Raw genomic sequence first — 25,952 nt, forward strand, 5'->3', positions numbered from 1 at the left:
GAATTACGTATCCTCTTGCTAGACACTGATGCTATCTGTGGAGATTTATTTATATAAATGCGGAGATTTATTGAAGTGAAACAAAACTGAAATTTGCTTCACTCTGATGAAACCGTCATGTTGTGATGCTACTTTTTAGTGTGGCAATTTCTTTTAGGACACCCTGTATATAAGTCGATAATTATTTTTTTCTGCGACAAGTGCTAATGTGGTAAACTGGAATGACATCGTGTGGACAATGAAATAAAAATAATTAGTTGTGTAATCATGAATCCTGTTGTTTAAATCGAAGTTTATTTCGTAAAAACTAAAAAGAAAACAAATTTGCAAGCATCGTCTTTACCTCCACTCTAATTGCTGAAATGGTCATTCCCTCACATTCTACTATTAAAAATAGTCATTCCCCGCATTCTACCATTAAAATAGTCATTCCCCACATTCTACAATTAATGTACTCGAACTTATTGATGGTAGCGTCATTCTGAGATGCTGCATAAATTGGACACACATTCCAGTCGTTACGCTCACAATAAATAGCGAGCCAGAAGATTTATAACGGCTTTCAAAACCACGAAGATGGGATAGTTTGTATTCTTCCCTTAATAGACGATAATGTCGAAATCAAACAGTCTCACGTTGCCCTTAAACAGGTGACAAATGTCACTCTATCAATCAGACCTTGAAATCTGTAAGCATCAGTTCCTTCAAGCTCATTTAGAATACTTGTAAAACGTGGATTTATTGTGTTAAGCCTTTAGTGGACAGTGACAATGCTTAGCCAGCATTCCGAAGTATAACGACTATTTTATCTTTTTGATATATATAATTTTTTTTTTTTTTTTTTTTGCGATTGATATCTCTAGCTTTATACAAGATAAACTAGCTCATTACAAAATCGCCACGATGTCTCATTCTGGAAACTATTATATTTGGGGCACTGCAATATACTTCTCAAAATGTAAGTAGGTTAAGATAAGCTAGGAGGTACGGTCTTTTCATTGAGTAGAATATTTCTCCTATTTTATGTCAACGTCTACATTATTTTATTTTATTTTTTTTGTTACTGATTATTTCATCTTGATCTAAGTTATCTTCTTCCACTATTTTACTCCATCGTTATTTATAATCACGCCTACTACTCATGTTCCAAAGGAGGAAGAAATAAATAAAAAAAAAAGATATTAAATGTATGCTACAGAAACATGAGAACTGCCACCTGTTAATCACAAGGCGACAGTTCTTATTCGAAACTACGACCACCAAGAAAATGAACAGACATTTGTCACCTCAATTTTTATTCTTAAAGATTTAATCAACAAGCAGAATTATGACTACGCCACTCGTCATCAGTTTGGAAAGGTCAGAATTCGAATCCAGTCGCCGACACGAACTTACTGCAAGCTGAATTAGCCATTTTCAGGAGTATGTCTCGCTCTCTCTCTCTCTCTCTCTCTCGATATAAGCGATTCTGTATAGAGCGGACTACGTACAGACAGAGAGCCAAATAGATTTTTAATATTTTATTATTTGAAACCTGGTGTGCTTGTAAACGAGCACGGGCAAACTTTGACGGTGAATTAGATGTTTTATTATTGAGAACAATAAAACAAAATATTTTATTTGAATATCAGCCAGTACCAGGGGCATATTCAGGGGTGGGCAGAGAGGGCATATTCCCCCTTAACCAAAAATTTGAAATTAAAGAAACAGAACGCAGGAAGCGTTCTAAAAAAAAAAACTCAAAACCCTGGTCGCCATGCCTCCCCCTTACGATGTTACCTGGACCTGGTTGCCATGCACCCCCCCCCCCTCCTTGCAATGATACCTGAATACACCACTGACCAGTATAGGTGCGAACCAGAAGGGGCTCGGAGGCAGTAAAATCTCCCTCAGCTTTTAGAACGCGCGTCGGATGACTCACGTCCAAAGCTCCATCTGGCTGTAATGTAAAGCAACTTACCAACCAACAGTGACTTTCCCGATATTAAAAAAAAATTGTTTCGCGGTTTTTCTGATCATATCTGTGTGAAGGGAATGTAGTTTACTGTTGGTTAGTGCAGTGTGCGTGTATGTGTAGACTAATAAAACAGTAACTAGGAAAACCAAACTACATAAAACTGATAATAAGCGTTATATCAGATCACTTTAAAAGATATTTTTCCATCGTAAATTGCGAAGGCAGTTGAACTCGAGGTTAAACTATAAAAATTTAGAGAATCATTCCACTTTTACATCAACCATGCTGCCCAAGTCGAGGTTAGAGAGCTGTTAAGAGAGAAAATCATCGTGGTATTTTTCCTGATAAGAGAATGTACCGCTGTTTCCCATAGCGGAAATACCTGGGTGTCCTATCACAGCTGGTGGTCTTCGGCTGTCTTCAAGTTTGTACTGTCTCCCTTGTAAGGTTGAGCAAGCAAGCCACAAATGGGCCCACTAAGTGGTTATAATGTTATCACACGTTCCATCCTCTCGCCTCCTCCACAAATGAAGGGGACGTTATATAGAAGCTCTCCCTATCATAAATCACGCCGTTGTCCTTCTGCGTGGATGTATGTGTGGATGTCACGCCGCCATTTACCCCTCCCCGATTGACTTGCTGTAAAGCCGATTTTGTAGCTCCACCTTCTCGCAGTTGTGTGCATGGAATGGAGACCAGAATTTAAAAAAAATAATAAAAAAAAGTGTATGGTTCTGACGATATACGACAAGTGGCCGTGAACAGACTGCGACATTTAGGAATTCTCTCTCTTTCTCAGTAGATAAAGGCCATGATACCACTGTCTATCCCCGCCCAGGCTCAATACCTGGGGGCCATTTTTCTTCGGGGTCGTACATTTAAAGCAGGATGCAAGGGCGAATCTGGGCGTCGTAAAGTGGTGGATTGAGACTCCTCGCTGTGCCACTCTAACGTGAGACACTTACGAAGAGACAAGTTTCGTCGACTTTCCTGTGTCGTAGGAGTTATAGCAGCGTTTCTTGAAAGGAGGACTAAAGATAAAGCAAAATAGGTTAATTTATTTCCCCTATTTTCATTCTCTGTTTAAGAGAAGAAAGGCGGACTTTTTTCCCAAACCAACGCAAAATTTTAATTGACTAAAAATGAACCAAATTGAATGTTCTCAAGGATATCTTCCTTTATTCTTTCTCCGGAGACCTGACGGTTGGGTCCAGGCGTTAGTTAAAGTGAATTTACTACTGATCAAGCGGAACAATCGGGGTGTCACTCGAGATTAAGGAACGCGCCGAACATATTAAGCCTACTTGAGTTCTTGTAAAAGACGTCGGGCAACTTTTTATGTTAGGACTAAAGTAGCGTTCTGCTAACCCATCCGTTTAAAGCTTTTCCGATTCCAGAACGATGCCTGCGGAAAACAACCACCACGCGCTGTACGATAGCATTGTACTAAATGTTATGCCACTTTTCCACGAAGTCCAAGAAGAGTGCTCGTGCCAACCGTCATGTGCTAATGAAAGGTACAACGGTTGAATTTGAAGGGTGCGATTTATTTGCGGTAACAAGCAATTTAAGAGTGTAAAGATTGCAGAATAAAAAAGGGGGGGGGGGGAGGATGCGAGAACAGCACAGAACACTTACTCAAAGCAGAAAACTATTGATATTCAATTAATATACATACACTACACTACAGGAGTCTACGTTATACAGGCATGCAGCATGACAATAACAGAATCATAACATAAAGATCATATATCTGCCTTTTTGCAGATATATTTTGTTGTTGGGTTTAAGGTGCATCAGCGGCTTAGACCATATCGTGCCATTATGCCTGTACAAGTGTATGTTCACGGACTGATTTGCAGGTTGCGCAGGCTGAAAAACCCGAAATAACTTACGACGAAAAATTATTATCAAAAAACGTTAACTGTGAATAATGTATATCTTTTTCCTGACGCCATCAGGTTGTAATTGAAATAGTGTAAAAACACCGATAATCTTTCTCTAACAATAGTAACGTTTCGAGCAACTTTAAGAGTTCCTTATGAAGTCTTCAAAAAGGCATCTGCTGTGTCGTGCAAAGCTAGTGGACACCTCGGTGTCCTAGGTACTGTACTCACTTTAAATTCAAACTACACATGGAGTTAAAGCGTCAATTAGTTTGTAATGTTGACTTAGTGATCTTGTATGCCTTTCAACAGTTAATAAATTCTTTCCTTTCCCCTCGTTAAAATTAATTAATTCATTAAATACTAATACTTTTCTTCTTGTATATGATAAGATAATCTGTACGGAAAACAAGCGGTAATTGCTATTATTTATGAAATTTTGTATTTTTTTTTTATCGGCTTGCTTGGCAGCGCATTTACAAATACATTTAGTAAACAACGTTCACAAGATGTTAGAATGTAATTTTTGTTGTTTCTTTGATCAAATAAAGTGCATTTATTTATTTATTAGATCTTTTGAGCTGACCGGGCTAGCCAGGTTGGTAAAGTGCCTGCCTGGCAACCCAAAGGGTCGCGGGTCGAATCCCGCCTCGGGCTTGGATCATGGTATAATGCAAAAACTTTGGGAGGTGCATTATGGCCACAGAAGCCGATGCGCCAACAACTAAACAACAACAACAGATCCTTTGAAGGTATTTGCGTAGTGTAGTATTTTTGTATGTTGAGGGTCTAGCGGCTCCTGGGATTGCTCCCATTTAGTGTGGAGTTATGTTGGTCTGTTGTTCCTCCGGCATTTAGCCGCTAGGGCTCCCCTAGTGGAACCCAGCGTTTCCGTCCACCAGTAGAAGAAAGACTGAGGCGAACCCTGGACTGCGTCTGAACTTGCCAGGAAGGGTCGCAGTGTAAGAGCAAGGAAAAAAAACCAAACCTCTAGAATGGGAAGATATGAAAGGGAGTAACAGTGGAGAAGGAGGGAGGGAGGGAGCAGAGCAAGAAGGTTAGGGTGGATGATAGGAAGGCTGTCCACCAAGAAGTAGGAAGTTAAATGAATAGAGGGCACCCCTGTGGAAGAAGCCCATCATCCACACGGGGGGGGGGGGGAAGGCTGACAAGAAAAGTAAAAGATTTGTGGTGGTAGAATATACCAGGCGAAAAATAGGAATGGGAGGTGGGAGAGGGGAGTTTGAGTACGTTAAGAATAAAGCGGAATAGACTTGACATACATCGTGTTTAGAGGGTCAGGCGCCACCAGTGGTTTCCCACATCCTCGCGATAAGTATTCATGTAAAGAAATACAGTGACACTGCAAAAGCCAGAAAAGTGTTGTGTTGGGTTCTGTTGTTATTTTCTGGCTTTTAGCCGCAGGGCCCTTAGTGGAACCCTATCTTGCCCATACACACTGCTGGAAAAGTAAGCCAGGCTGCCCATTATTCTCTGGCTGGTCTCCACCAGGGTCGCCTGAGCTTCCTAGACGGAGATCAAGTTAAAAAAATATAATAATAATAATAATAAAAAAAAGAGGTAGAGTGTGGGGAGTACAGAGTGTAACACAAGGAAGGGGGATGAAAGTAAAAGTGAAGGGGTTGTAGATGAAGGCATCCCTCTAGTTAAAGGTGAAACATAAGCTCCACCAGGCGAAAGTGGAAGGGGAAGAAAAGGCACACAGCGGGGGTGCTGGATGTGATTGGCGTTGGTGTGGCTTTAAACCAAGGATCCTACCCAGTCCAAGGACTCAGTTAACAACATCCCACTCTGGAAAACAGGGTCAGCAGAGGTTTGTAGTCGTCAATTCCTGAAGTAAGAAAATAGTTCCATAGATAGTCCATCTAGTAGGTGCCATATCCCGGTGTGTGATCAGTCCAGTAGGTGTTAAGTCCAGAGAGAGAGTCGATACAGTGAGTGTCAGGTCCAAGGATAAGGATAGTTCGTTAGGTGCACATTCAGGTGAGGCAGATCAAGGAACTTTTCAGTAAGCGTATTCATCACCGTTGTTTTTGTTTGGTGGGGAAACGAGCAGGGTTTTTCTCCGTTCAAATAGACTGCGCAAAACAGGAGAAGGCTTTGTAGCGATGTGCATTATTGATGTAGACATACTCGTATCCTCGACAGATATCTTTAATTTCTGTAAAAAGGATGCATCGGAGATCCTCGTAGCTGGGGCAATCATAAACGATGTGGTTCCAGTCTTCATCCCGGCCACAGTGAGCGAATCCTGAATGATTCCCATTGATGCTAATTTATACTTGAAGGAGCCGTGACTAGTTATCAAGAATGTAGTGTGGAGACCAGGAGCGAACTAGGACGGCGATCTGAAGAAAACTTGGCAGATGTTTGGAATAAACTGTTTTGTTATTTGGCATTTCGTAGTTTCGAGTCATCGGTTCTGCGAGGTCTGTTGGAGGTACAGCTCCTTTTCTTCGCTTTGATATCGTTGGCGGGGTTGAAGGTGAATCCCAGGAAGGAAGCAGTAAGGCCCTTCGATAGATGACAGTGGACATCTGTGTTAACCCCCAAAATATCTATCAACGTCAGAACAATGGCATTTTAAGCAGAATAATCAGAACAGATGGGTTCTGCATCCGCCAGTATGATCCTGAATCAAAACAACAAAGTTTGCAGTGGAAGCATAGTGCATTTCCACCTCCAAAGAAGTCACGAACCCACTGGTTATCGCTGGAAAAGGCGATAAGCGCATGGTTATCGCCTTTTCCATATGAAAGCTATTATTTTCATTGTACTCGTGTCTGGACAATTCCACAGTGAAGTCCTAAAGAAATTTATTCAGAAAGTGGGCCAAAAAAAAGACCTGCTCTGAAAATGCAGCCTTAAGCAGCCTCAACTGTTTAGGAAACGCTATATGAGTTAAGCATAAAAAAGTTTCCCACTCTCTCTCTCTCTCTCTCTCTCTCTTAGTCGAGATTTTGTTCACTATAACTTTTGTTTCCTGAGCTCATTGTGAACTGAAACGTCGTTCTTTTACACCAGACAATGAGTTGATAACTGACGGCATCTAAACAGTCTCTCAAACGCTTTTTCTTTAGTGCAGTGTATTTAGAAAACGCAAGGAGAGATGGGACAACCGTATTGGGGTATTCGGGGTCAATAAAGGAATAACCATCAGAAGCTCAATAAAATAACGTTTTATATTTTTAATTTTGTTTGTCTCATTTTTTTTTTTTTTTTTGATCGCTCCTTGTATCGATTAAATGATGCAGCTGAAAACTTGAGTTTAATTGATATGTTAAATAATTTTGCTGGTGTAATATCAAAGAGATATATATATCAAGATTTTTGATTCTGAATAAAAAAAAAAATCTAAAAATCTTAAAATTTTTTTTTAGCTTTTCGTGCAGTTTCCCAATATACTTGTACATTCCATTATTAACAATATCAAAATTTGACTCCTGTGTATTATCAACTTTTGATAATGTTGATAACTTAATATCACAATTAAATCATAATAAACATTCCAGTCTTTGTTAGTTTTTTTATTTTTTTATTTGTTGAATAGAAAAATAAGTTTGTTATCATGATAGGTTTTTAAGTTTTCTTAAACTTTTTTTCTAATTGGAAGGGGCGGGGCAGAAATACCGCCTCGCCCAGGGTACCTCGAGCCGTATCGTGAAAATGGCATTTTAATGAAATAGGGTGGTTTAGCTACAAAATTTGTTAATCTCAACAGTTTAATGAATTAATTATTTTAATTCAGTTGCCTAAATAACCAGGCCAGACCTAAAGTTTTATATGATAACTATAAGCAATGCTGATTCCGTTTGGATCTTACATATGCGATAAATCTATATTTCATATATGTTGCAGAGTAGAAAGTTTTAAAACTTTTGCCAGTGAGGGTTTACCTCTCGCAATATGGAGCGCTACCATATGCTACCTACAAAGCAGTTCGCTTTCTCAGTAATACACTCCAGCCAGCAGAAATAAAAGCAGTCATGCAAGCCTTTCTCTCTCCCCTCAGTGCGTCCTAGCAGGTAGCATCGCCGCTCTCTCTCTCTCTCTCTCTCTCTCTCACACCGTGTAGAAAACGCCTAGGTTCAATTCCTGAAACCAGCTGAAGATGAAAAATGCTGCCCGTCAACAAGGAACTTTTATAGGCAGTTTATTTTTTCCACATTGTAGCTAAGCTTAGTGATCTCGAGAAAGAAATGCATGGTCGCACTTCCCCTTCCCTCCAGAAAATCCTGGTTTCCATCCGACAGACAAACTAACCATAAACGCACTTACATGGTATACTGACTTTATCTAAAGTTCAGTCTTGCAATCGATTATAGTCTTTAAAAGCTTTGGAATCGCGAAATATGAGATTTGTTGAGTGCAGGAAAATGTATTAGATGTACTTGCTAGTTGCACATGCGCAGTTAATTTACTCTTAGCAAAACTCTCATTATTACTATACAGAATTAATTTTTAATGAATCCGTTACTGCTGACCAAGCGCTTCCTCTATTAATCTAATTTTGTTGAAAACATAATCAAATACGATGTATTCTCCTAATTTAAACTATCATTCTTTGTATGAAGTGCAAATTTTATTTATTTTAACTTATAATAATAAATTTTAACACTATGGTTGAAATTCATAAAAAAAAAATTGATCGGTTTTCTATATAGGAGAAGTTCAAACGCCTTCTGGTCAATGCCACAGTTTAAGTAACATTAGTTCGGTAACCTCATCAGTTCCATAACCCAATTCTGATATTTTACACTCGCCATAAACTGTAACTTCAAACTTTATGAAGAATAAACACTTACCTCCTCGATTAAGTCGTAAATCAATGCAAGTTGGACTACTGGACGGAGATGGAAAGGCTGAAATAGGACGATCGGATAACGGTGAAGATGCAGGAGTTGATGTGGCAGAAATCTTGCTTTTATTCACAGAAAGATCAACGGGCTCCATTTGTATCGGTGGGCATTCGGCCTAACAATTACAAAATATAGGTTTGAGAAAGAAAGAAGTAGTAAAAACATCGAAAATTCAGAAAAACATTCACTATTAACTTTCCTTCATCTCAAAGTACCTGTTCTGAACAAAAATATCCAATCTGCACGTGCTGTTGCAATTTCAGTGAAGGTCCACAAGTTTAGATATTGATGTAACTTTTAATTTATAATATATGAGTATAGCAATTATAATTTCGTATCATCTTTGTACCACTACTTATGAAACTTGCTTTAGTGCCATTGTTTTAAATTTAAACACGATCAGTCTACGGCACGAGAGAGAGAGAGAGAGAGAGAGAGAGAGAGAGAGAGAGAGAGAGAGAGAGAGAGAGAGAGAGATTATGGTAATGTAAAACCTATGCTTTAGGATTACATTTGGAATTTGTATTTTTAACCATATTTTTTTCTTATTTCATAAACGATTATGCCCATCACTAACTGTACCCCTATTTACAGATGGGAATTAGTCTATCATTTTAGAACAACGTAAATAAAACGTCCACCTAGTTTAGTTTACCCTAATCAAAATATACTTTTAAGTGCATGTTGAGATCACGTACTTTAATAAGAATTAGTTTGAATTGTTTTGTTTGTTGTATTAATATATAATTTAATAATATATTATTGTATCAATTTATACTACGAAAAAGTTTAAACGACAAATTTATGCTATGTACACTACCGCCTAAAAGTTTCGAATCACAGTGCATGACAACAGTTTTCGTTAATTTTTTTTTTTTTTTTGAAATGAGCAAGGACAACGTACAGTTTAATATAAAAAGTAACACACTACAAAGTATTTTAAGATTATTTTTAAGCATGGAAAAATTTACAGCAAAAAATATTGAAATGATTAATATTAACAATTATACTGATTTTTCATCAAAATATCATCCAAGAGATTTTATCTTTGCTTTACACAGATGGGGCATTTTTGCGATTAATTTCATAATAATAATGTTTGAATAAGATTATTTCAAGCGATCCGCAAGGTTTCCCATAAATTTTGTGAAGTTGATCAGATTTCACGGACCTGACGGTCTAGATGATCCACAAAAGCTCTATTCGGTTTAAGGCGGGCTAAAATTATAGTGATCACATCATGATTTTAAATACCCTTCCTGTTTTTTAATTCCTAAAAAGTCCCTGCACAGCTTAGAGCTGTGCTTCGGGTCATTGTCTTCTTGGAACATAAAATTTCATTCAAAAAGACGAAGTCCAGAGGATATTGCATTATGTCCAAGAATGTTTTTATAGTCTTCTTTTCTTAAAATTCCTTCAACTCTGACGATATCTACCACTCCAGAAAAACATAAGTAATCCCAGCTCATAACAGAACCACCACTGTTCATAGGACATTTCTCCAATTTTTTAATTGTCCAATGTTGATGGCTTTTGGCCCAAGCCAACCGTTTCTTTCGATTTTCCGATTTTAATAAGAGTTTTGGACCACTAAAATACCATGAATTCCTGATTGTTTAAGACGAAGTTTTAAAGTAGATATAGACACGGAAGTTTCTCTGTTCCTATTGAACTCAGCTCGGATTTTAGGTGCAGTAAGTCGTCGATTGCATTTAGAAATCAGTGTTATGGTCTTATCTTGGGCTTCCCTTGTTACGCGCGGTCGTCCTGATCGTGGTTTCTCCTTTAAAATGCCAGTCTCTTCTTGAATCGTCGAATGATAGTTTGTACTCCTTTAAATGAAACATCTTAGTCTTTTGCTAATACTTCTCACTGAATAACTTTATTTATACAGAGTTATAATAGCACTTCTTTTTTCAACACTCAGTTCCTTATTTCTTGCCATGTTTATCGCGAAAACACAAAACTTGCACCACTCTTTCTGAATGATGGTGTTCGATTTCATAAGTTACAGCTCTTACTCCTTAAGTTATATTATTGTAAAACACTCTAATCACCTGAAATCTTCTATAATACTGAAACAATGCTCCCACTTTCTAGAATCTTCTACAACCTTTTACCACATTCAGGAATCTTCTACGCCTTTATGGAATATTCTCGAATATTATAGAAATTTCTTAAATATTATTTATGTTGTTTGATTTTTATACATAATAGAAAATATTTTAATAAAAATTGGTAAACAAGTTGGTGCTGTTTTATTAAAAACTTTGTAAAAGGAGAAAAATAAAACGTGATTCCAAACGTTTAGGCGAGAGTGTATATGTTTATTATCTACAACAAAGAAGCATCGTGCAAGCCATTGATTTTTTTTTATTTTTATATTTAATTCTTTTCAACATATGTGCAGTGTAATAAAAAAAAAAAAAAAAAAACATAAAGGGCATAATTTCTTTACATTCGATAAAAGGCAAATGCCGAAATAGTGTGTGACCATTAAGCGCGAATCTGTTGAAATTTCGTATTGGGGAAACGAATCCTTATGGTCTGTACAAAACAAAATAAAACAAACTTCAAAAATCTCCTCATTACCCCCTGTATTGATTATATTCAACTGTCCTGCAATAAGCCGAGTACTGTAACTGTTATGTGCATAATGAATTGCTTGCTCTGTCTCGCAACTTCACTATCTGCTATGCTTCTGCAACCTTTCGACAACAATCCGGACCTCCAGTTCAACAATTTGGACTTCCATTTCGAGGCGTTGCGTTGGGCATTTCAGGAAGAGCGGACTTGTATGAAGTGCACTACTGGGCGCAATAGTTTGCATAGTTTGCTGTCGTATATACGTATAGTAAGCAAAAATCCTTTAATGTTATTCCCATTAGAAAATTTCTTTTTCTTTATTTGATTTATAAGAATTGCGCAATGATGGCTTTTTATAATATGCAGCATCTAGTGGTGCCTTTTAGAGCTAATCATGGACTTATATACCGTATTTGTCAACTTATAAGACGCTGCGGCGTGGAAGACGCACGCTAATTTTCAACATTAGCTATGCTAGTCATAATCCCCAGAAACCAGCTCAATATCTTCAACATCATAAGAACTTATTCGGTGACTCTCACAGAGGACAATATAGAAACAGGCTTGAAAAACACTTTCCTTCTCATCAGCCTGTGAAGTACAGTACAATATTTCAAAGACTAGTACATCTCAGTACTAAAGATATATAATACACTTCTAACCCAGAGGCGACTACAGTCTGTTGTGATTAGTAGTACAAGCAAGAGCAAAAACAGATTGCAAATAAAAGGTATGAACTTTTTGTTGAAAACCTTGGCAGTTGGCAAGAAATAGCTGTAAATAAAATGATGTATATGTATATCTCACGATGTATATCTCACGTTTCATAATGCTTAACTGATTATCCTTTAATAGAAATAGTGTAATTATTCAGTAACAGGCAATGAGCGAAGGTGCAAAAAAAAAGTGCGAACTGGGCTTTTCTTAGCAGAATGTGATAATATTTTCAATGATTTATTTGTAATAAATAAGCAGATAAGTGAATGCTTCGGTTCTGACACTAGGGTCCTCCAGGAGGCGAAATTGGCTAATAAAAATAATAAAATAAATAACAGCGCTAGATTTTCCTATAAGGACTAAGGACGGCCAATACGCAGTTTTCACGAAGTGCTACATTTAAATTCGAATGATTTGTACGACATCAGGCTAGTAATAAACATTTAAATGCGAGCCGAAATATCGTTGGTCTAACCAATGCAGTGTTCGGTATTTCTTCTTCTCGAATTCAAAGTTTGTTAGAGGACATTATTCTTGATGTCAGCTTTCGATATTTGCGTCATAATTATGCATACGCGCAATTATAAGCGAGAGTCTCTTCGATTCTCTAATGCCTGCAAATTATCTCTATATCATGAAAAATTCAATGGGGTCAAGTGAAGTAAATGAAGAGGACATTCACAATTAAAAAGACAAAATTATTTTCTCCTGAAAGTGTAATTAGAGGACACGCTTCACATTCGATTTTTGATAAAAGAATAGTGCAATGACAAACTCTAGTTACATAGTTACTTCCTCATCATAGGCGGCGGGGGGAGAAATGTATAAATTTCAGTGTGGGACTTTTATTTCTGACCTTACTGAGCAATTTCCTATTTACACTTTAAGAATGTGAGAAACGTATTTGGTAGAGTTGTGTCAAGGACTGAAATTCAAAGTTGAAGTGTTTGTCGTTGAGTGGTACCCTTTGCACTGAAAAAATTCAGGCAGCATCCGAGAGGAAATACTCTTTCAATGACTGTTCTGAAGAGACATTCCTGATCTCTGCAATAACTTCAACTCGTGTCGACTGTTTTCTTCTACAATGTTTATCAAGCGCGCAACTTTCTCTGTTCCGAAGATTTCTTCATTAACTTCGCATTGTAGCTCGCCAACATAGCCAAATTCCAATTTATTTCTTTTTAATGATAATCCCAAAATAAGAAAGGTTATTTGAACCTACAGTACTCTGCTACTGTGTGTTTGGGTGCTGCGAAGCCGGAAGATTTCTTTGGCGTTGGTTGAATTTCCGTAGATTATACGCGTTGGAATAACCGCGAAGGTTATTCCAAAGAACAAAAGTAAACAAATGAAGAGGAAAAAAATCAGTTCGGTAAGTTTGCGGTCGAACTATGAATGAACGTTGAGTAGCTGATGATGTATTCGGAATGGTTTGGAAGAAAGAGACATAATTATGAGTGCTAATGTTAAGGCCGCCGTAGCCTAGTGGTCAGGCGCGCGGGTGCGTAAGTACACGCGCCTTGAGTGACCGGGGTTCAAGCCCGTGACTGCTGAATACGGTGCTGTTTCTTGTATTCTGTCTATTTGTGAACTCCTCTGACCGTTTGGTCGTCCCGGAGTATAAACAGAAAATTTATTTATTTATTTAATTCAGAAGAAACGTGCCCATGGAAATATATGCAGTGAATGAAGGCAGCAGCAACTGAATATTTGTGATAGGGAGTGGAGTGCGTTGTTAAGAGAGGGTCATTAATTAATCTGACTGCCTTTTTTTAAAAATAGAGTAAGCACAAAAGAGAAAGCTTCGTTTTTTCGATGTGAAATGAATAATCTCTCTCTCTCTCTCTACCCCAAATGGATAATACTGCTAGAATGATGGTTCGTCCTGCTGCGTTACTGATAATTATCAATCTCGGGTGAAGGGCGAAGGTAGGTTTTTTTGCTGGTGATTATTCTGAGTGCACAATATGCCGATTGCCCTATCAAGTATATAATAATACACGACAAAACATACGAACCAGCACACTATCACCAAAGGAGTCGATGCACCAAGGATCTCCAAAAACAACCAACTCACCCTTCTGTAGCCCACTTCTTCAATCGAGACACTATACTGTACTTCATTTAAAAGCACTGTGCAGCTTCTTCAAAAGTCTTATGAGCTACATTTGCTTGAACCTGTAAACTCGTTCAACTTCCCTGGATCATGCTAGCTTCATAATTGAAAAATTTCGTTGTGCTTCTTCTTAGTTCGTTCTTTGGCTCGCCTCATATTAATAAGTAATCGTGAACCCTATTAATAAATTTCTATTACGCTCTTTGTGAATTAATTAGGATATGAAATTCTAAGCTCTCAGCATGCTCATTTCCGTCAGTATATAAATACTGCACTGTTTATTATTCATTTTGGATAAAATGTTATCTCTGGCAAAACTATAAAGGTCCCAGAATGGTGAATCATAACCGTTTGTTTACTTTCATTCTAGACTTGCAATGCATTCTCAAGCAGAAATGATTGAAAAATAGGTGCAAGTAGTTAAACAGATTTCTTAAGATGTTAATCATTTTATCTACTCCTTCTGCGTTCACTCGGCCCGAGCACTTTAGAAAGGTGACCCTGCCGTCCTTGGGAATTTCCAGTCGGCATGTTTTACTTTTTTTTTCTCTTTTCCAAGTCGTTAAGATTAGTAAAAGAGTGTCAAGGATGGACACATAGAGGCATAGCTCTGTACAACAAACAGACGATTCAACACAGCTTCCTGTTTCGATTATTACGTAAATTAACTGAAAAACAAACTCTTCCTAAGTTTTATTGAGGGTTAACTTAGCAATATATCAATTCCGAACCGGATTACCTCCTCCACCTCAACTTCTTATACACATCACAAAACGATAGAGAAGAGAATGAACAAGGTTAAGTAATGAGGGGAAGAGAAATTATAAATTCCATGTTAATGATACAATGATGTCAACGTTTCTCCAACAAACAAATCAAGGATAAAACAAAATCATTTACAGAACAACTCAAGTTTAAGTTGGGCAACCAACCAAAACACAAAAGAATATAATTTTTGAACTCTTGGGACTATATATTAATTATGCAGTTTAAGTGAATATTTTAAAAATGATAAAGAAATCCTTTGATACCAAATGGAGAATGCAAGTTCTTAAATGTGCAGTTTTTCCTGAGGGATATATCGCTAATGCCAAAGTAATTAACACTATATTCTCGGTGGATGTGATCTTCATTCTCTGGTACCCATGGCGTTCTCTTTGTACTTCGTGACTAGGGTGTGAGAGGTATGCGTAGACACCATTGAAATAATTAATTCGCCAGTGTCACTGATACTGCAGAGTAATCAAACGGGCATTGCAACATCCACAGTACACCATCACAACGGAGGTAATTTCCGCGTGCTCTAAGAGGCCTCTCTTTCTCTCTCTAGTTCCATAATTACCAGCTCTCTGCTCCCGGATCACTTCTCCAAATCCTCGATCTCCACCCGAACTAAGGCTTTGTCTATGTCGTGACGCATTTATAGTGCTGTCGCTGCCAGTCTCCGCCTGCCACTGTACTTAAGCCTAATTCCAAACAGCGATGTCCATGACAACAATAACCCCCCCCCACCCCCGTGCTGCAAAGCTGCCCTCTATCGGCAACTCCGGGGCATTTCATTTTGCCCTTTTTTCGATTTCTTTTTTTCTTTTATTTTTAACTCCAACCGTTGTTCTGCAAGCATATCAAGCTCGCGTGCATGATAATCAAATGCTAGAGTCGTACAAATCGTCCGACGCCCGTAGGTCGACCATCACCGCCGTCGGCTCACGATATTCTCGAAACAGTGAGGTGTCGTTCCGCGGACAATGAGATCGTGACGATGTCATCCAGATGTTTTGAATGGAATGAAGGAAGGCAGGCACAGGACAGGAGGTATTCCTGACATGCCACGAGAACAGTCTAAAGCATGCAATCTCCCCCCCTCATTCTACTCTTTCTCTCCCTCCTTCCTCCCCGCGACCTCCCGCCACCTGACTGGTTTCTCGTCTTTCGGGTTTAAAATATAATAGCTGAGCGAAATTACCTCTTTGATGGCATATCTGGGAGGGATGCGGAGTGTGAAGGGATTGTTTGAACGAAATGATGATGGATATGACTATAGCAACAGTAGAAGGTGGAATCGCACTGACAGTGAACAAATGGGTGCTAGTGCGAGTCCACGCGTGGTCGCTGACCATTTGAAATTTCTTTTCTACAGCTATTGAACATTTTACACATGCTACGAGTGGAAAAGGTTTATTTGGATCCTATTTCGAAAATTGAGATTTCTCTCGCATAGTTACGCTCTTCAAAAGAAAGAAATGGGTTCAATGAATTCAAAATAAATGAAATGAATTAACAACTATTATCCTTATGACATTTTAACTCCAAGCCAATCTTCCAAAAAGTAATTTCTCAATTTGAAACAGTTTTCTCTCGTATAATAAAGCCAAGATGGAAATACTTTCTAGTGATACTTAACCCTTCCAAATGATGACACCATCCTAATATAATTGCAGGTGACACCAGACATATGTAATTAGTGATAGTTTTATTCATTACTCGTCTTTATTACCAGTCACAGCAGAGAATTCCAAAGAAGAGACTCCTCTAAAACATCCCTAACAAAAGTCTGCATGTCGCTTGTGGAAAGATGACTGGCATCAGTTTTCATCATAGCTGCGTTTCTAATACCTTGTAAATATTTTAATTTTGGATATTCTCCTTTTTCTAACTGAGCTGTACATGAAATCATGATAATAACAAGGAAGCCAGGTTCAATTAATTAATATTCAGCCCATGTGGTACGCCATTTATACCTAACATTCAAAATCGCACTTAGAAAGGAAAGTTTGTCATGTCTCTTAAACATGGTTAATGGCCTTATTTAGCTTCAACACGATTAATCAATATCCTATCTTAAAAAGGATTTGATGCCCTCGCTTGTATTATCATTTAATTAAGATGTTATCAAATCATTTTATTCCTTTATTTTATTTAATATTTTTATTAAATCTTTTTCATCAAAATGATTTAATGAGCTTGTGTGTTAGGATGTAGTTGTATTAAGATTGTGTAGACTTCAACTTCTCGGGGTATCTAATTCTCAACTGACCGTTTGCTACGCACAAAGCGTATCATCTGTCATCATGTTTGGGTCCGTCATTTGGTCTTCTGTTCCTTCAATGCACCTCTCCCAGTTCCTAGGACTGTAATATCGGATGGCTAAATAAGATATCAACAGACTTTTGATCGACATTAAATGTACTCGTTACTTCGACTTAGGTGTCGCACCCTGAAATGTTCGTAGCGTCAAAAAACACATATTTACTCCTGCTCAGTTCCTCACATGCCTAGTAGATCACCTGACGTCTCCAAGTCGAACAACTTGGTGGCGTCAAGCGATGTTGTTGTTGAACAATAACAGCGTATGAAATATGTTTCCTGTGGCACACAACCTTCCATTCGGGATATGCTTCCCGCAAACAAAATAGAACTCTGCCGCACCTTAGATCTCAACTTTGAAAAGTATCTATACATTTCTTATATATTTTCATATATACATTTCTTTCAGATAACTGCCGCCAAAACTTTGACAACTTCCTTACGTTTTACTTTTCTGCTCTTTTCGTCGCAGACATTTATCTTTACTGTTTTATTTATATTTTATTCATTAATTATTTATTTAGTGAATACTGGATCATAATAATGCTTTTACTCAAGATACAAATAAATTTATTAAGCATTTTAGTCTCAAAACCTCTGCCGATTCCTTGATAGCATGCCAAGAAAATATACACAAAAAGTTGTACTTATTTAATAATTTGTTCGCCTTCCGTTCTTAATAATAGATAAATTTCCATTTATATTCGATACAGTCGAAGCCAGAATATGTTGAATAATGTGTGTAAGACCTCCAGGGGCGAAACAACCACATCACCAGGTACTAACACTATGGGAGGCACGAAGAGTCAACACGGGGACCGTACGATTGATTTGGCCTTCTCTGCCTCCCCGCCTTTCGATAATCTCGCGGGGGTTGACCATAATTGGTAGATTCATTACTGATATTCCCCATATTCTGGTAGCCCTAATGGCAATTCAGGGATTCATGTATAAAATTGATCACATAAATAAAATTTTCTTTAAAATTTTAAAAATCTTAATGTGATGGAAATTTTAATTCAATCTCCTTAGTCTAAAAACAACTTTAGGGCATTGTCAGATTTTAGACGCATCAGCGACAGACCGTATAGCGCCATCCTGTATTATGTCTGTACAAGTATCTTCACCGGCCGATTTCCAAAGTGCACGTTGTGCACTTTGGAAATCACCAAACTTAGCCAACGTAATAGCTCCCACCAACAGAGAAAATGCAAGAAACCAACAACAATTCCAATTCAAACTCTCCAGACTAAAACAAATGGACAGGATGTTCCCCAATGAACCCCTTCACCTCATAAACTACCATAACATTGATTGTAAGAGGTTGCTCAACTCTGAAGCCTACAGGAGTCTCATTTGCAATCAAATTATGAGAAATACAAACAGCTGCCTGCCTGCCTACAACCCAGTAACTACATCCGAGAGCCAAATGTGATGTTCTGCAATAGATATTTTTGAACATTATAATCCATATTCGATGTATGTATAGAATATGCTATGTATCTGTTTTTACATTTGTCTCCTTTACACTGAATTTATGCCTCTAGCCTAGTGCTGTGATGGGCTTGCTGTACTTGCAATAAATGAATATTTATTATCATTATTATTATTTATTTTACGTATATCGCTTTAGTCATTGAGACTTACTAGTATTGTATGGATTACATTTTATTAAAAGACAAAATTTAGCCTTGTAATAAAAATTATAAGATTAAATAAACAAATCAAATTTCGAATTTCCATTGTTGAAGTTCCTAAAAGTCCCAGCCGGTAAACAGGATGGCAAAAGCTTCGAAGAAAAGATTCTAAAAATCTAAGACAGACAAATGAAAAAAAAAAAAACTATATTTAATGTAACGCCAGAAAGTGACGTGTATTTATTAAATACACAAAACATTCATGTCAACAAACCACAATAAACAACTACCACAGACAAAAATGGCTTTGCAAGTTTCCTAAAAAGCCCTAACACAATACGTTCCTATAATGACTGAAAATTTAAATCACAAAGGCCTCAACATTTCTCTTGTTAGAGTTTTTCATAATCTTGAAGGTAGTGCTGTCATCTAGCGAGTATTAACCTTCTTTTTTATTCTCGGATTTCTTTTGAAGTGCAACTCACGACAAGCAACTAACGTGCCGCTCTTCTAATTAAGATAAATGAAGTGGGTAATCATCGCCGAAGGACAAGTTCTCAGCCAAGTTCTCTCTTCCGCCATTTCTCATAGGGAATTATTCATACTTTTTTATTTATTTTATTTTTTAACCTACAGAATATGTTCGTATATTTAAGTGTTTCAGTACCCCAGATGGATCGCATTTCTATGATAAATTGGAGATTACATAATGGCATTTTTAATTCTAAATGTTAGTCGTCCTTAGCTTTCGTATTTTAGTTTTTTTCCCTCTTCAGGATTTTCCAGTATTCGCCATTCAGAAATAGACAGTGACTCAGAATAAATGAAGAATGAGATCCAAAAACACATATTTAAGTAGTCGGTAGGATATCATATTCCACTGCTTTGTTACAACGGCCATGATTTAATAACAATAAATAACATACTTTTCAGTGGTGTATTTATTTTCTTTTTATTACTAAAAAGTTAACAGTGTTAATTCGTTCTGAGATCACTTTCAGAGATCATAACGCAATCTTAGTGCCTCTAATAAATACATGGATTAAAAGTAAAATATCAACGTTGCTTACCTCTTTAGAGTTCATAGTATGATGCATCAGCGGCCGAGTGAAATATGACGTAGGCGCTAGGGTTGCCAGGTCGAATGGAAGTTGTTGCTGATCCGAAGGTTGAACTAGGCCTTTGCGCTGAGGGATAAACAGGTAATCCAATAACTTCAGTGCAATTTACATAACATAATGTTACTGTATGATTAACAACTCACTAGTTAAGTAAGAAATGTATTCAGTCATATAACTGTAGAAAGTACCTATGACGAGTGGCTACAGAAACAATTTTTACTGATGCATTTGTTAAATTAGTGTTTGTATTATTATTATTATTATTATTATTATTATTATTATTATAATGGTTAAATGATGCAGGGGAGCAGGCTTTTTTTGCATCTGCAAAAAAAAAAAAAAAAAAAAAACCCTGTCGTTTATATCTTTCCTCTGGCCAAAAAATGGCTGTCCTATTCCGCTTTGAACTTCACCAAAAACTCTCCACTTCGACCACTGTGACAGGCAATCCATTACAATGATCTCTACTACGTTTTCCGAAAGTAAATATGTACGTATCATGAGATTCAGTCATCTATTATTCTCCGTCTCCAAAATTTTGAATGTGTCTCTTGGTTGTTCTCTTTTCTACCAGTGAAAATATACGTCCCTCGTTCATTTTACCCATTCCTTCAGGCAATTCTATATCTCTATTAGATCCTTCCTAAGACGTCTAGTTGCCAAGATTTGCAGCCCACACCCTCTAAACTCTTCTCCACATGATATAGATTAGCAGTCTTCACCACTATGGTTGCCCATCTTTGAACCCTTTCTAGAAGCCATATCTTTCATCAAGTGCGATCTCCAGACTTGAACACAATATTCTAAATGCGGTCTCGCCATATATACAAAGGTATAATTATATCTTTTTTTCTAGTTTCGAGAGTCCAATATATCTTAGACAACAAGACACCGTATTTACTCAAGAAAATATGCAATCTTTACTGTCCCAACAAAATATTATTCAGAAATATTTAACCGTATATGATAGGGAAAACTCAAGAATTAAGGAAGACAGCGCTAAATAAAGTGAAAGAGATCGTGTCATTAAGTATAATCAGATAACATAAAGCAGTGCTGCCATCTACTGGTTAATGGTAATTGTTTTAAACAAAGCACTGTGTTGATTAAGCAATGGGTGTCATTAACCGTATGTTCAACCTGCATATCCTGAGTACCATACTCAGAAGAAAGTAAACTGTTCGCTAATTTTAATGTACGTATTCAGTATACAGAATAGAGAATTATAAAAAGACGTTCAAAAGATGTTTAAAATCGCTGCGGTATGATTCAAATGGGCAAATAAGAACTATTTATGATGCTAATCAGAATGACGCAACATTGACTCAAGACTTTTTTATGATTAAACGGAAACTGATTTTGTTACAATTACTGGCGAAATATGAGTTTGTCTGTATATGCAGATGTAGGAAGAAATCTTATTGGGGTGAAAGCTATTTATTTTTATTTATTTTTTTTTTAATTTTTACTGAGGGACAGAGATCTAGAAGTAACAAGAAGTTTCTTCTAGTTCCATATTTGTAACTTTTTTCCGTTTTTATTTTGTATAAAATAACGGGCTTTTTTGCGAGAACCTATAAATTCTAAGAGTAGCCGCGCATTCTGCAATAGGTATAAATCCTAATCAATACGATTTAAATCTGAATTATTTTTCATATTTGGAACTAAAATATTTACTTGAAAGATGCGCATACTTGAAAGATACCCATTAAAAATATGGTACTTATTAATGTGCATAATATTTTCTCTCTTTCTAAAAGAACCGATTCATGTAGAATTAAAAAACTCGCAGTTAATACCAATAATCAACTTACGTACAATATTCACAGCACAATTGTATCAATTTCTGCACCTGAACATTTGTATGTCATCACAGCTTTTATTCCAGCCACTGAATCACTTGTCTTTTCGGATCTTGCGAAAAGTTACCTTATCAAGATCAAAGGATTCATCACATATGCTTATTTATTTATTCGTCCGAATATGGGCTGTCATTAATTCCTGTTCTTTTCTTTTTCTTTTCTTATGCTTATCCAAACCACTGCATAAAAGCTGCGTAAGCTCTTTTGCATAATGGGAAACACCACAGTATTCCATATTAGGTACTACCACGGTTTATTTCCTTTCAAATTCATAGATTATACAAAACCTTAGTAGAAATTAGTATAAATCCTAGTTTACAATTTTTTTTTCTTTCAGTGGAAAATCACAATGGACCGTTATCATCAAAGAACGCACATCTGAAGGTGGCTTTCGCTACTAGTCGTCATAAAAGGTTACTTAATACGTGCATCTCTTTGTCGGTTTCTTAGGTGTTGCCACGTCTCCGGATTTTTCCATATTATGAAAATATTCCATATATTTGGTACCTACCCTATAAATATAATAGGACTTTTTCTGTGATATCCATCCACCTAACTTATGTCAAAATTCATTCACTTAGTATAAAAATTATGAACTAATATTAATTACAAGTATCTTAGATTATTACCGGCTTTCAGAGTGAAACCAGCGAAAATGAATGACTGCTTGACACTAAATAAATTTTATTTTACATAATCTGTTTCTGCTGTTGTATGATCTCAGACGCATCAGCGACTTGGAACATGTTGTACCAATGTGTATTACAACTGTACAATATGTGTTCACGGACCAATATGCGTGTTGTGCAAACTGAAAAACCCGGGCTAATTCACGGGGGAAACGCTACTCCCTCTGCCTGAGATCGGCGAACTACAGACTTCAGAAAACCCTCCATTCATAGAGGGAACAGAACCAGACCTCTACAAACGAGTGATAAGTGGTGAAAACACTAGACTGTCATAAGAGAATAATATACTGAATGAACATCACCTGAGCTGCTAAGTACAAAAGCCATTATAATATACGAAACAGTTCTCAACACATACTAAATAATTTGCTTTTTCTGAGACATTTCTGAATCCACTTTGGATTGTGTTTGCTCACAAAATAAATAGAGATACAGTATAAAATAAATTTTCTGCTTATAGTATTATAATGGCTAAATGATGCAAGGGAATGAGAGTTTTCTACATCTGCAAAAAAAAATAAATAAAATAAATAAATAAAAATAAAAAATAAAATAAATAAATAATCTATCATTCATACTTTACCCGTCGCCAAAAAAGTGCGTATCCAATTCCGCTTTGAACTTTACCAAACTATCAACCTCGACCGCTTTTTCAGGTAATTCATCCTAAAAATTTTGCATTTGTGTCCCCAGCTTCTTTCTTCTGCCAGTGAAAATATACCTCGTTCAGTTTACTGACTCCTTATATACCTCTATCAGATGCCTAGTTTTTCCGTTCTTCATATGAACATCGTTTAGTACCTTTTACCAACCCGGTCGCCCTTCTATAAACCATTTCTAGAATCTGTCTTTCTTCAAATGTGGTCCTCAGAATTGAACTTAATATTCTAAATGCAGTCTCATCATCGTCCTATACAAAGACATAATGACATCCTTTTCTCTAGTTGCGATGGTTCTATATATCATAGATAAGACGCCGTGTGCCTTCCTAACCGGCTGTGTACAGTGCGTGGAAAATTTTATGATCACTTTTAACTCAAACCCCCTCCCCCATCCCAAAGTGCATTCAGAAGCATTGAACTTCACTTGCCATTTTTCAAGCCATTTGTTGCATAAGTCATTTTGAAGCAAGATGGTCTGGTTCTCATCGATAAACACCCTTCCTACCTTTAAATCATCAGCAAACTTTGTTAGATTCTCTTCCACTCCCTCATCAATAGATAGCCATATAATCAGAGGAGTTCACAAGACAGAAATACAAGAACATTAAATATTACCAATCATATGAGCTCTAACAAAGTTCAACTCAAACGCGTGTACTACACCTCACGAATTGAAAAAAAAAAAAAAAAAAAAAACCTCTATAAATTACTATGTAAAGAACGTGATTTACCGATTAAACAAATATCTAATCTTTACTAAAGAAATTGGTATGTTAAATGCTTAGCACATGCGAATATACATAGTATAGTAATATAAATTCAAGATCAGTGAAAAAAATATTAAGTTATAATTATGCAACCTAAGCAAATACAGTGAAACTGAATAATTTGTATCTTTTTCAGAGAGGGAATGTTTGGAACGAACAGCTGCAGTAATGAAACAGATTTTGTTTTCAGTTATTTATTTGCACCTGAAGGGGAAAAAAGTTTCTTAACCGATTTCAGATTGGCCGGTGTTAGAATTTATACTTTTCTGCTCTCATAATTTTGGAAGAACTGAGACTGAGAACTGAACGGCCATTTTAGGAGGAAAGGGGGAAGACAGCGGTTCACAGTGGAGTAGTTATTTATTTAATTTATTCAGTTTTAACCTATACAACAATTGCACTAGGAGGGTTATCGATCTGATACTCATTTTGATTAGCTAGCAGGATTAAAACTTAATTATTTTCAATCAATTAACTACATATGGGCTTATTAATACATAGGGTAACATGAGATTACACACAATAGCACTACAATTAATTAACCATTTATAGTAAGCATGCTGGTAGCAAGATTCACACTTCGTATGTCCTATCCTACCCGAAGCCATTAAATATGTGTCCGGTGTGTTATACTGACGTCAGGTGGCGCTAAACTGCGGTTATTTGAGGAAACATGTGGTTTGCACGAATTCACAAGTACACTTACCGATCAGCATCTGTGCCAACAAGGACACCGTTGGAGCAACACTCCGGAAGATGAGGACTGGCCCTCTACGTCGGATAGCCAAAACGTTATTCAGGACACCTGTCCCTACATCAGAGGTCACGAACATTCGTATGGATATGAGATGAGAAGGGGTCAAGGGTTAAAGTGGGTAGCCCTGACCCACCACAGAAGGCTGCTTCTACTTCCCAAAACCAGCTTTAAAACCCCCGGGGGAGGGGGAGGAAGGAAAACAGCCACTATGTCACCTGCCCTAATAGGGTTTGTCCGAACGAGTGGAGAAAGAGGAGGAAACATTATCGAGGACGATGGGAGGACCGTGGCACGCGGTCGGCGGTTGCACCTCGCCCTGGGCGGTGTATATATGGAGTTGTGACCCCGCGTGCAGAATTACAAGAATCTTGAAAGCAGACGCAACTAAGCATTCTAATGTGTTTGGATGGACGGGTTGTGTACTGGTTATTTCTTCCAGGATATTAACAATGCTCTGCGTGTGTCATTGCTTGTAATTAATAATTTCAACCTAATTATACATACCATGTCACCCTTCCTACCACTAACAAATCTGTGGATTAAAAATAATCCAAAAGTAAATCTTTATAACAAAAATTGTGTGGCAGTGGAGTAACTAAACTAAATTACTACATTCAATAGCAGTCCCTTGCATTCAACGAAACACACCTGGTTACTCAAATATTTTTCTTAACTTCTAAATAAAATAGTTTTGAACCTAAATAAAATGATTTTAATAAATCTTTAAGACTTCGCAGTATATGTTTAAAGATTTTTATTAAATGTAAACACAGACAAATCTGTACTCATTGTATACTCGTAAAATGAAAACATTCATTGAATCTTATGCTTCATGGGGCCTTAACTGCAGCAGTTAGCTCTAATACAGGTGTTGGGTTATTTTCTACCCTAAGCTTGAATTTCACCAACAAGTTAGTAATGGTAATAGCCATATAGTGCAAGGAAGCAACAGGCTTTTGATGCACTGCCAAAAAAAAAAAAAAAAAAAAATTGGGACTATGTACATTAAGATGTACAGGTCACGTTGGTATGCGGAACAGCATCTTTTGCCTTCCTCAGAGCCTACAGTCTCTATTCGGCCAACACTTATTTATTTGTCTGATTATTACAAATCACCTCGGTACAGCCGTAAAAGCTAGAAGGATGGATCATAAATACTGACAAGGTCTTGTTTATACAATTTTATACTTTAGGATAATTTTCAAATAAATTAATATCCGCGTTGCTC

At 37.0% G+C, this 25,952-nt stretch overlaps 1 protein-coding gene across 1 annotated transcript in view; it reads right to left on the reverse strand.

Annotated features, from left to right (window-relative positions):
* The window catches only part of LOC150082045 (uncharacterized), a 133,879-nt gene that overhangs the window by 66,000 nt on the left and 41,927 nt on the right, over positions 1 to 25,952 (reverse strand). Inside the window, exons 2-3 of the mRNA XM_090379934.1 lie at positions 19,937 to 20,053; positions 8,670 to 8,838 (exon numbers count right to left, since the gene is read on the reverse strand). Of these exons, the coding sequence (XP_090236060.1) occupies positions 8,670 to 8,838; positions 19,937 to 20,053 (286 nt within the window). The remainder of the gene's footprint in view (positions 1 to 8,669; positions 8,839 to 19,936; positions 20,054 to 25,952) is intronic.

Source organism: Mastigoproctus giganteus, chromosome 8 (assembly GCF_048544385.1).
Source record: "Mastigoproctus giganteus isolate SK-2022 chromosome 8, ASM4854438v1, whole genome shotgun sequence".
Taxonomy (NCBI): domain Eukaryota; kingdom Metazoa; phylum Arthropoda; class Arachnida; order Uropygi; family Thelyphonidae; genus Mastigoproctus; species Mastigoproctus giganteus.